Source organism: Cnephaeus nilssonii (assembly GCF_951640355.1).
Source record: "Cnephaeus nilssonii genome assembly, chromosome: 8".
Taxonomy (NCBI): domain Eukaryota; kingdom Metazoa; phylum Chordata; class Mammalia; order Chiroptera; family Vespertilionidae; genus Cnephaeus; species Cnephaeus nilssonii.
The window spans coordinates 93,263,460-93,277,758 of record NC_137079.1 but is presented as its reverse complement, the minus strand read 5'-3'; the positions used below and the strand labels follow the sequence as shown (position 1 = coordinate 93,277,758).

Below are 14,299 nucleotides of genomic sequence, written 5' to 3'. Positions count from 1 at the left end.
CTATTTTAAGGCCCACAGCTTTAATCACATCTCAAAGTCCCTTTGCCATATAACATAACATGCACAGGTTCCAGGGATTGGGGTGTGGACCTCCGTGAAGGAGCCTTATTCTGCCTACACAGATAGAATGGCAGGCATGTCAAACTCAAAGGCTAACGGGCCAAATAAACAAGGTTAAGTTTATGTGGGCCGCAACAAAACAAAAGCTTCAATTTCCATAGAAACGTAGGTTTATTTCGATAGAGACATGCTGAATACAAAGAGTTGAAATCAATGAGTAATCGTTAACATAAAATAGAACATTTTAATAAAAATTAATATTTTTTCTTGAACATTAACTTACCAGACACTGAATAACTGCACAAATTAGTAAACATAACGCAAATAAGCCTATTTTTCTTGTTCTCCGAAAGTGAAATATTTCCAGTTGCGCACACCAAACAAGTCAGTCCAAGACTAATGACGTGGCAATCGGCTGCTAAAATATTCGCTGCTAGTATTAGTGGAGAGAAATGGTGCACCTGTGTGTAAGGCGTGTAAGGGAAATGAATGCAATATGATTATAGTAATCAGTCATTAGCGAATGTTGTAGTTCATTATTAATAACTAGAAGCCCGGTGCACGAAATTCGTGCACGGCGGGGGTTGTCCCTCAGCCCAGCCTGTACCCTCTCCAATCTGGGACTCCTGGAGGGATGTCCGACTGCCCGTTTAGGCCCGATCCCACCAGGATCGGGCCTAAACGGGCAGTCGGACATCCCTCTCACAATCCAGGACTGCTGGCTCCCAACTGCTTGCCTGCCTGCCTTCCTGATTGCCCCTAACAGCTTCTGCCTGCCAGCCTGATCACCCCCTAACCACTCCGCTGCCAGCCTGGTTGATGCTTAACTGCTCCCCTGCCAGCCTGTTTGCCCCCAACTTCCCTCCTCTGCCGGCCTGGTCACCCCTAACTGCCCTCTCCTGCAGGGTTGATCACCTCCAACTGCCCTCCCTTGCAAGCCTGGTCCCTCTCAACTGCCCTCCCTTGCAGGCCGGGTGCCTCCCAGCTGCCCTCCCCTGCTGGCCATCTTGTAGTGGCCATCTTGTGTCCACATGGGGGCAGGATCTTTGACCACATGGGGGCAGCTATATTGTGTGTTGCAGTGATGATCAATCTGTATATTACTCTTTTATTAGATAGGATAGAGGCCTGGTACAGGGGTGGGGGCCAGCTGGTTTGCCCTGAAGGGTGTCCCGGATCAGGGTGGGGTCCCCTTAGGGTGTGGGGTGGCCTGAGCGAGGGGCCTGTGGTGGTTTGCAGGCCAGCCACGCCCCCTGGCAACCTAAGCGGAGGCCCTGGTATCTGGGATTTATTTTCCTTCTACAATTGAAACTTTGTAGCCTGGAGCGGAGCCAAGCCTGCTGTTCCCTCTGGGGCGGCAGCCATTTCTGTGGCAGTTAATTCACCTTCTACAATTGAAACTTTGTTGCCTTAAGTGGGTGGGCCCGGCCAGGGTGTGCTTTAAAGCTTTGCTTCCCCTGTTGCCGCCGGCAACCCTGGCCTGCTCTCTCAAGCTCCATTCTGCCGCCATTTGTTTGAATTTGTTTACCTTCTATAATTGAAACTTTGTAGCATGAGTGGAGGCTTAGGCCTGCAACGGCTATGGAAAGCTTGGCTTGCTCTGTTACCTGGGAAACCTTGCTCTCTGTGGCTGTAGCCATCTTGGTTTGGGTTAATTTGCATACTCGCCCTGATTGGCTGGTGGGCGTGGCTTGGCTGGTGGGTGTGGCTTATGTAGCGGAGTGATGGTTAATTTGCATGTTACCATTTTATTAGAGAAGATTATGTATAACAGGTATTGTAAAAATTAAGTTATGAAATTTTAATTAAAATGTTTCTTACATACCATTATATTGGCTGGGCTGCAAAAGTAATTGTCGTGAGCCACATGTGGCCCGTGGGCCGTGAGTTTGACATGCTTGGAGTATGGTTAAGTCCAGGAGTCCTCATGCTATTTTACAAATTGAGCATAACCTAAGTGTACAGTGATGTCCTAGGCCTTCACATTCATTCACCAATCACCCAGAGCAACTTCCAGTCCTGCAAGCTCCATTCATGGTAAGTGCCCTATACAGGTATACAAGTTTTTAATCTTTATACCATACTTTTCCTGTACCTTTTCTATGTTTAGATACACAAATATTAGCCATTGTGTTACAACTGCCCACTGTATTCAACACCAATATGTTGTACAGGTTGGTAGCATAGGAGCAATAGGCTGTACCATGGCAGTGTAGGTGGGTGTAAGTGCACTCTGATGTTGGCACAACGAAATCCCCTAAGGACACATTTCTCAGAATGTATCCTGTCATTAAGCGACCCATGACTGTATTATGCAAGAATAGATAACTAAAACACTAATATCACCAACAGCATGTATTATATCCTCTCCGAAATAACAAGCATTGTTTTTAATGCCTGACTAGATCCCGACTAATACAAATGTCAATCTTTTCTGAACTAATCATTCATTGTCTGGCATTCCTTGGAATGAATTTTTTTTAAAAAGAAAAATTTAAATTAAAAGCTAAAGGCTTAAACTTTTAATTATAACTTTATCACAATTTCAAAAAGTTCAGTGATTCCATTTAGTCTTTAATATGGTAGGGAAGATAGGTAGGTAGATAAATACATGATCAACCTGGACAGATAATGATATTCGTGTAGAAGGTTTGACTATATATTTTATATGTTCTCTTGATAATTTTCTCTCCCTCTCCCCCATTAAATAATTCCAGGGAATGAGAAAGGAGCTAAGGAGACAGAGGTACACTGAAATTCAGAAACTTGCTCAAACTCATATAGCTAGTAAGCAGTAGAGCCAAGATTCAAGCCAGATGGTCTACTTTCAAATTCTGTGCTAATAATCACTATGCTATGTATGATACCTCTCACAGTATGGATATCTGATCACACTTTATGACCATCCAAATAAGTAGAAGTTCTCAAATTCATCACTACTGCATTCATAGTCTAATGCTTGACTGATATTTCCTTCCATGGTATATATACTGTTAATATCGCCCAGTATTAACCCTATTAACCTTTTGCACTCGGATGTTAAGTGTGACTCGACACAATTAGCATAAAATCCCGAGTAGAATAAAGGAATCGAGAAAAAAGCAAGCGAGTGCAAAGGGTTAATAGTTATCACTGCTCTATGCAGTGAAAAAAGATTATACACACACACACAGAGACACAAAGAACAATGTGTTATCTTTGGAGAAGGTACGAGATGGCACACATAAACAGAATTCAAGTGAAATATCCACAGGCAGCTTAATAATATGTAAGGTAATGTCATGCCTCAGTACATGATCTACAAATCAGTTCCTAAAGGTGTTTGGTGCAATAATAAACACAACACCTTCCTTCTACTGTGTTTACTTAAAAAAGAAAACATTAATCCATTATTTATTAACATTATCCAGATTTTTATTAACTTAAATTGACACGGTTAATTTAGTATGACAAGTCCTTAGTATATATGCCTTTATTTGGTGAAAACCTACAGGTTCTTCTCAATACCACAGGATCATAAAGACTTGCAGTTATTGGTATTTTGTAACAATTAAGATAATGTTCAAATAATTAAGTTACTTCACTGAAATATTTAAAAGAATATTCTGAGGAGTGTTTGAAAGCTCTGTTTATAAATAGTGATTGATATATTTAGTTAGGAATTTGGTGTTGAAGATAAACACTTCTTATATAAAACACTTTTAATACATTGCTCTACTAATAAGGCTAGTTATTAGATATATTTCTAACACTAAAGAATAAAGCTTTATCTTCAGATTTATTTTATTCATAGGACTCATATTAATGAAGAATGTTGTATCCAACAAAAATAAACTGGCATACTGCAAATGGCATTCTGTAGAAGTGAAAAAGGGGGCTGCAACAAAAGAACTAGATAACTGCATTACACATTCTTCATACAAGCAGCCCACTCTCAATAGAATTAAATGCAGACCAAATGCTTTAAAAGTTTTTATGCCTAGATGGCAATTATAATCTTCACACATGAATGAGAAAAGGAACAATAACAACACAGAACACAGTATTTTAATGATTATAGCACATTAAAACCTTCAGCCATCCGCTGGATTCTCAGATCAGATCGGCAACTGAAATTTCACATCCACCTGGGCTTGTTTGGCTAAGTTCACTATTTCAGAGAGCTTTACAACCTGAAAGAAAAAACAAAACAAAAAAAACATCTTTGTCTCTATTTTCACTAGAACATAAAAATAAGAACTATTGGTCAATTGATGCACATTCAATCTTTTTCATTTGAAATGTGAGCTATTCTGACATCAATCACTTCACACTCTTATAAGCATTTGCCATTCAAATCTAACTCTTAATAACCCACACTTCAATACTTTCAATAATATCTATAAATTAGAAAGTACTGAATATATGTATATACCTGCTTTTTATTGCCTAATCTTTCTTAAATACAAAAATAGTATCTTTAAGTACTACACAATGCAAATCACATATAAATAAGTTTGCCTTTTTTTTTTTTTAAAGTATACAATCTTAACAATATTGGATAGGAGTTTGGTTCTAGAAGTTAGTATTTTACTGTTGGTACCATACAAAATATCATTACAGATACAATTAATATCTAAATTCAATTAATGTCTAAAACCAAACAATGAATTCAGCTTCTCTCCTCTCCTGTAAAGTAGATAAGAGAAGGTTTTAGTTAGCCACTTGGTTTCAAATCCCATCTCTAATGCTTATGATCCTGAATAGGTTAATTTATCTAGCCTCTGTTCCCTCATCTATAAAAATGAGATTATATCACCAAACATATTAAATAATATAATACTTGAAGAAAAAAACTTAGCATTGCAAGCACAATAAATACTTGATAAATGGTAGCAGCTAATATCATTACATTATTATTATTATTGTCATGACTTCCATAATCTTAGTCAGTAGAAAAAGACAGCAGTCACAACTTAAACCAACTGTTCACTTTTATCTTTCATGGTCTATCTGAGTCTTCTCCTTTCTTTCCATGTCCAAAAAGCTTTTCTTAATTCAGGCTCTCACTGAAAACAAGCATATTTTCAGAGACAAGTTATAACCTATCCAAAACCTTCACCTCACATCACATCTAATTATTGTCCTAGCCAGGCTCCTACTATCCTTCACTTTTCCCTTCAATAGTTTATACCACATCTCAAAGTCAAAATAGGCTTTCTCCCTACCATTCCCTTGCCCCAAATCTTAATTTAAACTTAGGATCGAGTATAAGAGCCTCTGTCTCTAAACTGCAGTTGAATTTCATTTACTAATAGGTACTTTTCTAGAGTATGTCCCAAAGAAAAACATAAGACTTTTATTATTCTTATGAAATGATATTATATTAACTTAGCAAATCTCAAAAGCCTATTACTGATTAAACCATACAGCTCTTGCATGAATTGTCTTTAAATATAGGTGGGAAAGAATCAAAAGTTCTCATTTAGGAACATCTCTACATCTACTATGGACTGTGCACTAAGATATAATGTTAAGTAAAATAAATGAGGCAAAATACATGTAATAATCATATAACGAGGGAAAGTGGACAGATATATGTGTGTGCATACACACATACATATGTGTTATACAGATACACACACAATTTGCTTGAAGAATGAACCAAAATTCTTTTTTTTTTTAAAAGCTGGTTACCTATGGGGAAGGAAGAAACAGATACAGGTATAAAAGTTAGATTCTCTCAATATACTTGGTTTTATAGTTATGACTTTGGGACCATGTAAAGATTTATATAATATAAAAAAAATGGTATTTTTAAAAGAGCAATTTCTTAAAAAAATTAAATGATACTATAATTATATACCAAGCTGGGATAAAATAGAGCTATTTTACGTGAACTTTAAAATCCAGTAAGTTATGAAAAATACTTCAAAGGACAGAAAGAACTGCACATACCAATCTTAAATTGCTTTCAGTAATCATATTGTTGGTATTATTACTGTACAATTATTATGTCTGTTTTGAGGGAAAAAGTAAATAAATATTTATATGTATGTCAATATGACATGGGAGAGATAAGAAAAGATCTGTACTATTGGATTTGCACTGGAAAATCAGTATATACTCATATATTTATCTCTTTAAAAAAATACGTATTTTCCTAGATTTACCATTTTAAAAGCCTGGAAACAACCCTGTAGCTGTGAGTACCCTTGTGATCTCTAAAAACCATTTTGCTGATTTCAGATCTTAAGCAAAAAATGTAAAGATGAGCCTAGGACATCTTATCAAACCAGAAAGCATATCACAGGGCATGTGAGAAAGACTCAGGAGTCAACTTGAAGAGGTTCCCATTGACTAAAGATGGGATCATAGAGCATCAGTAACAATTACTGAAATGGATTGAACCACATCAAATAGGTTTAAATCCACTGAGTGCAAAATAATATGTGCATATGTGCATACACACACAACACTAACCTAAAAACCAACAGAAAAAGAAACAAAAAGCCTACGTCACTTTTGTAGGACATTAATGGGAACAAACCCATTATTTTGAAAACTCATCAAATAAAAACAAATAAATCAAGTCACTGCCCTGCTTTTCCTATGCAAAATTTACTTTATAATGATAAGTAGTTGATAAAAAGGATTTTTACTTTTTTAGGTATTCCATTTAATAAATGACAGAATTAGATTATCACCACTTTGCATTTATGAAATTTTACACCTAAGCTATGACTGTCAATGACTGGCAGTATCACAAAAAGAGAAATAATCTGACATTAACTATATACTTCCTTATAGAATTACACAACATCAACTATAAAATATTCTTGCCCCCTGCTCCCCCAAATCAAATACATATATGATCAAGCCTACAGACCAAAACTACCAGTTTACAGGAAATACAGGTGTAGAGGACACCCCAGGGATTAGAATAATTAATATTCTGACTACAGGAAACACTGTAAAACCATCAACTTGTCTTTTCAAAAGTAAACTCCAGGAAAATAAACAAAGGTGAACCTATAGGTTAACAGAAACTTAGTAACATATTAACCAACTGCAATGCATAGAATTACTATGATCCTAATACTAACGAAGAACCTAGACAAAATATATTTCAGAGAATCCAAAAAATGTCAACACTGACTAGATTCTTTTTTATGAAATAGAAATATAATATCACTATCCCACCTGAAACAAATAATTTCTTTATATCATTATCAATAGTATCACTACTTTTATCTTTTATAGATACACTAGAGGCCCAGTGCATGGTTCGTGCACTGGTGGGGTCCCTCGGCCTGGCCTGCACCCTCTCGCAATCCGGGACCCCTCGGGGCATGTCAGAGAGCCAGTTTGGCCCGATTCCTGCAGGCCCAATCCAGACAGGAGGGAGCCTGATCCTGTGCGTTGAGCATCTGTCCCCTGGTGGTCAGTGGGCATCATAGCAACCAGTCGACCAGTCATTCGGTTGCTTAGGCTTTTATATATATATGATGATGACATGCATAAAATGATACAATGTCTGGGGTTTGCTTCAAAATAATCATGGGCAAGGAAGGAAGTAGGTAACAATACAAATGAAATAAGATTGATGATAATTAAGATGGGTGATAGGTATAATCACATCTAAATAAATGAAAGCCACATCTAAATAAGTGTGTGTTTTTAAAATACACAATCTCAATTTACAATATTGGGATAGGAGTTTGGGTCTAAGAGATAGTACTTTATTTTCTATTACTAAGTGATAGAAAGCAAATACTACTATTTATCTGAAACACATTTTTAGTGATATTAGCTGGTTCATTTTAGAATCTAAATGTTTACGTTAGGTAGGAAGTTAGACATGAGGGGCTGGGGTGAGGCCTGCCCTGGGGTCCTGAGCAGGGATGGGCCAACACTGCCTTCAGACCTCCTCTCTATGGGCGCACCCAGCCAGCGGTACACCAGGCAGGTTCAGACCCAGCCGGTTCTTGGGGCAAGATCAGAGGAAAACAACATGACTTCAATGCCAATGCGACCTTACTAGGGTCCTGGACTAATTATAATAAAATTTGCATTGTGGTTTTTGACACCCCTAGGGGCTTTTCTGTATGCATTATGGGTAAGGGCATGTGCAGAAGAAATATAGTTATATACCCCGTTTCTGTCAATCATCCCTGAATGCAAATGAGTCTCCACCCAGAAAATCCCTCATTTACACCCAGGAGTTACGGGCCATTATCTCTCTCGAATGGATGGCCCACTCCTCGCTTGGAGTGTATCTTCAATAAACCCCACTTTGCTTTACTTTCATCATTGTTGACCTTAAAATCTTTTCTTTGTCAACGAGAAGAACTTAGGAACCAGCCGATAACCCCAATAGGGAACATTTATACATCCTTTATACATTTTGCAAATTTGTTCTTAGATTAACATAGCCTGTTTACCATTTTAGCAGCTTCATCCAAGTCATCACAAGCAAGAATTTTAAGTCCACTGTCAGTTATCAGTGCCTTAGCATCATCCACTCGTGTACCTGAAAGTGAGATATGCAAATATAAAGATGTTTTAAATATTGACACAAAATCATACACAAGTAATTTCATAAGAATAGTTCATTATTTAATATAATACGTGCTCTAAACCAAGAAAATACTGTAAAAACCTAGTTACCTCATGAAGTACCATGCCATACCTCATCAATGGCAATTCAGAATTCACGACAAAGCACAACAAATAATGTATCAGATCATATAAACCAAAACTGTGAGCAATTTTGCCCCAATGTTAGAAAGTTTTTAATACCATGTTTTAAAAATTTCCTATTACATAATACTTTTGTGGACAAAAAAGGGCCACATGCTAACGTGACTAGCTCAGTGGAGGCCTGCGTGATGGCCTTGCAAACTCAGAGACCTAAAGTAACTACAAAGCATGGTCTAAAATTAAAACTTCTTAAAACTAAAAGCAGTTTATGGTGTGTAGTCATGTCCTAAGGCAGTATTTTTCCTTAACAAAAGTTAATCTTCACATTAACTAAGCCAGTCCATTTGTCTTTTGGCATCTAGGATACTATGCCTTTGCAAAAACAAAGTAATTTCCCTTTTTCAGAGCCCTCCAAGTGCAGAGCTGAGACCACAAATACCTTCATTATCATTATCATGTTAATTTTGACTGTTAACTATCCTGCACTCATCTAAGTAAAAGAAGTGTGTGTCCATCATTTCACTCTTTATCCAGTCCTAGAGGTTTTCCTACTTTGCTTTCTCCTGCCTCCCTAATCTATCAGCAATGGATTTCACAATAACCCACTTACAGCAATCACCTCCTTTATTGTAATGTATAAAATAAGGTGCAAAACTGCTATTCTCCTGAGCATTAACTCAATCCATTGAGATTCTGCTTCCCAGCATTTGTTGACAGTTTGGCTCAAATAAACTCACAAAAATTCTTCACAGGTTTGAATGTTTCTTATATTAACACTTTCATTTAAAAGACACAGCTATACCGCAACCGGTTTGGCTCAGTGGATAGAGCGTCGGCCTGCGGACTCAAGGGTCCCAGGTTCGATTCCGGTCAAGGGCAGGTACCTTGGTTGCGGGCACATCCCCAGTGGGGGGTGTGCAGGAGGCAGCTGATCGATGTTTCTCTCTCATCAATGTTTCTGACTCTGTCCCTCTCTCTTCCTCTCTGTGAAAAATCAATGAAATATATTTTTTAAAAAAAGATACAGCTATTTGAAAACTGTATTTAAAAATAACGAAACTCCTTGGAATTGTGGTCGGCAGTGAGACAGACATGAGCAGAGCAAGGAAGATGGGCCAGGTACAGAAGGTCACCAGGAAGGAAAGCCCCAGGTGTAAAGGGTAATTGTAGGGTGGGACCTCACCCCCCGAGGGACCTTTCCTCCCTTAGCATATCAATGGTCTGCAGTTTGGACACACTGACCTTTCCTCCCTAGATAATACCCAGGCCTCAGTTGTATTTCAGCTCCAAGCCCAGAAAAGCAGCAAAACCACCAAGCTGATCTCAGGACCAGCTGCGTTGGATAATGACCCCTGCGACCCCAACCCTGAAAGAACACACCTGGAAAAGTGCTAAATATTCACTGAGATCTTCCCCTGGGCCCTCCCTTAGGACCAAGGCACTCTCCCTCCCAGGAGCATGCCTGCACCTTTCCCTTCTCCCTCACCCAAGCACCTTCCCATCTGCTTCCCCACTTCCAAGCTCCAAGGGCCCTTCCTTTACTTACCTCTATAACTCATTTCCTCAGCTCATTTCTTCTACAAATATTACTTCTATCTCTGTGATTTTATAAATAAACTAGAGGCCCAGTGCATGATTGAATCATGCACGTGTAGGGTCCCCTACACGCTTTCGCTTTCGATCACTGGGGAGCTGGGTGCCTGTCTGCTGGTGCCTGAGCAGACAGGCACCCAGCTCCCACGCTTTTGCTTTTGATCACTGGTGCACCAGGCCTTTCAGAAGCCTCAGCGCGGCGGAGGCTTCTGAAAGGCCTGGTGCCTGAGTGGACAGGCATCCAGCTCCCCCGCTTTTGATGGTCCTCGGTGGGACGTGAGCTCGCTGCCCCAGAGGCCCCTTCTGTGCCGCAGCACAGCCACGGCGCAGACGCTGAGCTCACGCTGCCAGCTCAGCATCCTGCCGGCCCAATCGGCCACCCCGGCCACCCCGAGTCCCGCTCCCCCTCGCCTCCTGGCCAATCGCGGGCATAGCAAAGGTACGGTCAATTTGCATATTTGTCTATTATTAGGTAGGACTAGAGGCCTGGAGCACAAAATTTGTGCACGGGGGGGGGGGGGTGTCCCTCAGCCCAGCCTGCACCCTCTCCAATCTGGGACCCCACAAGGGATGTCCGACTGCCCGTTTAGGCCCGATCCTATTGGGATCCCTATTGGGATCAGGCCTAAACGGGCAGTCGGACATCCCTCTCACAATCCAGGACTGCTGGCTCCCAAATGCTCGCCTGCCTATCTTCCTGATTGCCCCTAACTGCTTCTGCCTGCCAGCCTGATCACCCCCTAACCACTCCCCTGCCAGCCTGATTGATGCCTAACTGCTCCCCTGCCAGCCTGATTGCCCCTAACTGCACTCCCCTGCCAGCCTGGTCACCACTAACTGCCCTCCCCTGAAGGCCTGGTCACCCCTAACTGCCCTCCCCTGCATGCCTGGTCCCCCTCAACTGCCCTCCCCTGCATGCCTGGTCCCCCTCAACTGCCCTCCTCTGCAGGCCTGGGTCCTCTCCAACTGCCCTTCCCTGCAAACGTGGTTGCCCCCAACTTCCCTCCTCTGCCAGCCTGGTCACCCCTAACTGCCCTCCCCTGCAGGCTTGATTGCCCCCAACTGCCCTCCCTTGCAGGCCTGGTCCCTCCCAACTGCCTTCCCCTGCTGGCCATCTTGTGGCAGCCATCTTGTGTCCACATGGGGGCAGCCATCTTGTGTTGGAGTGATGGTCAATTTGCATATGACTCTTTTATTAGATAAGATGTTCTCTTCTAGCTTGAGTCTTGGCTCTGAATTCTCCCCCAGCCAGAACTCAAGTACGGAGGTTGCTGTACTCAGATCTGGTCCGACCTGACCGGTCTGTCACCTGGTGCCATTCCCACCGCCTACAGCAGAATCATGAACTTTTAAGCAATTAGGGTTTATAAAACAATTGTGAGATATATGTTACACTCACCTTGTAACCGTACCACAATAGGTATTTTAATTTCCAAATCCTTTACTGCCATGACTATACCCTGTGCAATAACATCACACCTCATGATTCCTCCAAAAATGTTGACCAGAATAGCCAGTACCTGTGAACAGAATGTTTTTGGTCGATTAAAATTTTAAAGAAATGAGTATGTGTCCTTCCTTCCTAAGAAAATATTAGTATTTATACCTTATGATGAAATTTAATTCCATGGAACCATTTTCAGACAAAACAGCCATCACTGAAGTCTGTGCAGTCCACTACACACCAGAACTTATGTTTTTCCCTCTTCAGGTAATTCCAACACCTGGCTCATATTCTCTTCTCTTCTGTCTCATATGAATAAGACCTGATTCCTTTACTTGCTTCCTATTAAACATAGCCATTTACCAACATGATATCCCAGATCATGTTGTAAGACAACGTCACATACAAGAGCTCCAACTTATGTTCTTTGACTATCATCTCTTCTTCACTTATCCCCACCAATTCAACAAACTCTTCACACAAACAAGGCCCTCAAAAATCACTGAATTTCTGTATGCCCACTACTAGCTATGATTCACATCCAAACCTCACGGTCTGTTTGGGTCAGTATTTTTTCATCATCACACTGATAATCTGAATCATTGTTCTTCTATCATTTACAAACTTTTTTTTTTCACTTTTCATTTTTTAAAAAATATTTGTATTGATTTCAGATAGGGAGGGAGGGGGGGGAAGAAGGGAGGGAGGGAGGGAGGGAGGAAGAGAGAGAGAGAGAGAGAGAGAGAGAGAGAGAGAGAACGAACCATCAATGATGAGAGAGAATCATTGATTGGCTTGGCTGCCTCCTGCACACCTGACACTGGAGAGCCAGCCCGTAACCTGGCGGAGAATTGAACCATGACCTCCTGGTTCATAGGATTATGCTCAACCACTGAGCCACACTGGCCAGGCTACTTTTCATTTTTTAATGAACTTTGCTCTGATGTAGTTCATTCACCTACACCAGAGTTTCTCAGCCAGTGCAATATAAATAACTTATAGACACCAAGATATTGCTCCCCTCAACCCTAAGGAAGCTAGGAAGGTTCTAGGACAGCTGTCACCTCTGGGCTAGTGGCCTCTCCATCTACCTTCTAGGCCCCATTGAAATACGTTCTGTGAATGCCATGACATGAAAAAGGTTGAGACACACTGAGCTATGCCACACATTCCTCATATTTACCACTATTATTTCTAGAAATTATAATGGACTAGAATTTATAGTGGACTCTGGCACCTTCTTAGCTCTCTTCCTCCCCCCTCATTCTAGATAGCTACAATATGCACCACAGGGCACCATCTAACACCCTAGCCTTAAAGTTACTGTTACCTCCAGTCCATTTCAACTAATTATTACCAAGGACAAACCCCTGACCAGAAAGAGAATCTCTACAATATCGAATGTGTAAATCCCATTTTCTGTTCAGCCTCCTCTTTCACTTCTAATTCCTTTTATCACTAACTCTATCAAACCCAATCTTTTCCTCTTAAAAGCCTCTGGTCCCTCAACCCCTTTCTAATCACTGGATGTATCAGCTCTCTACCAACATGACTTTCTTCACTATAGCAGGGGTGGGGAACCTTTTTTCTGCCAAGGGCCATTTGGATATTTATAACATCATTCGAGGGCCATACTAAATTATTAACTTAAAAATTAGCCTGCTATATTTGGTCAAACATTTAATTAACACACCGCTTATGCCTTGGCAGGGCCAGACCAAACAATTTCGCAAGCCTTATACGGTCCTCGGGCCAGACGTTCCCCACCCCTGCTAGAGAGCCTGGAACCTATGGTTGAGCAATTCAATGATAATGCCATGTGCATGCCCAATTCTCTCATACCAAGTCTTCCTCCGCCACCCCAATTCAATTAATGCATTCTTGGACGTTTCTATCCTATTAACTTATCCATTCCAACTTTAAAGGAAAGCAAAACAGCAAAAACAAACAAAAAACCATCCTGTAACACTAGCATAAATCAAAGAGCAGTATAATAATGATTCACCAGCAATTCTTTCCTTAATAATCTGCCTCACACCTTTCACTCTCTTCATGAGCCTCCTTTCTCCAATACACATCTCCATGCAGCTAGATACAGCTCATCTTCTTAGTCTCCCAAGCAAGCAAACATATACCACACAGCTCTCTTCAACCCTACTTCCATTCAGCTGCTAGCACTATGTCCTTCTGTGCCTTCATAAAAAAGGCCCTGAAAAAGTATCTCAACTCAATCCATTACAGCCTGACGGGAAGCTGGTCCCCTCTCCTCTGCTATTCTTACTAAGGTTCCTAATCATTTTGTTTATTACTTACTGTACTTGATTGCTCCTACAACATCTGACACTGTTGCCCATCCACTTAATTCTCAAAACTCTTCATCCAGGCCTTTAATGTCACCACTCTCACCTGATCTGCAACTATCTCTGTCAGTTTGTTCTCTCTCTCTTATTATTCTACTAGGGGCCCAGTGCATGAATTCATGCACCTTGAAAGGAATTGTGGGCTGCGAGGCTGCGGTGG

At 40.7% G+C, this 14,299-nt stretch overlaps 1 protein-coding gene across 1 annotated transcript in view; it reads right to left on the bottom strand.

Annotated features, from left to right (window-relative positions):
• Positions 1–1,019: 1,019 nt before the first annotated feature.
• Positions 1,020–14,299, bottom strand: part of SUCLA2 (succinate-CoA ligase ADP-forming subunit beta) — a 74,745-nt gene continuing 61,465 nt past the window's right edge. Inside the window, exons 9-11 of the mRNA XM_079778871.1 lie at positions 11,735–11,855; positions 8,484–8,572; positions 1,020–4,232 (exon numbers count right to left, since the gene is read on the bottom strand). Of these exons, the coding sequence (XP_079634997.1) occupies positions 4,158–4,232; positions 8,484–8,572; positions 11,735–11,855 (285 nt within the window). The 3' untranslated portion in view covers positions 1,020–4,157. The remainder of the gene's footprint in view (positions 4,233–8,483; positions 8,573–11,734; positions 11,856–14,299) is intronic.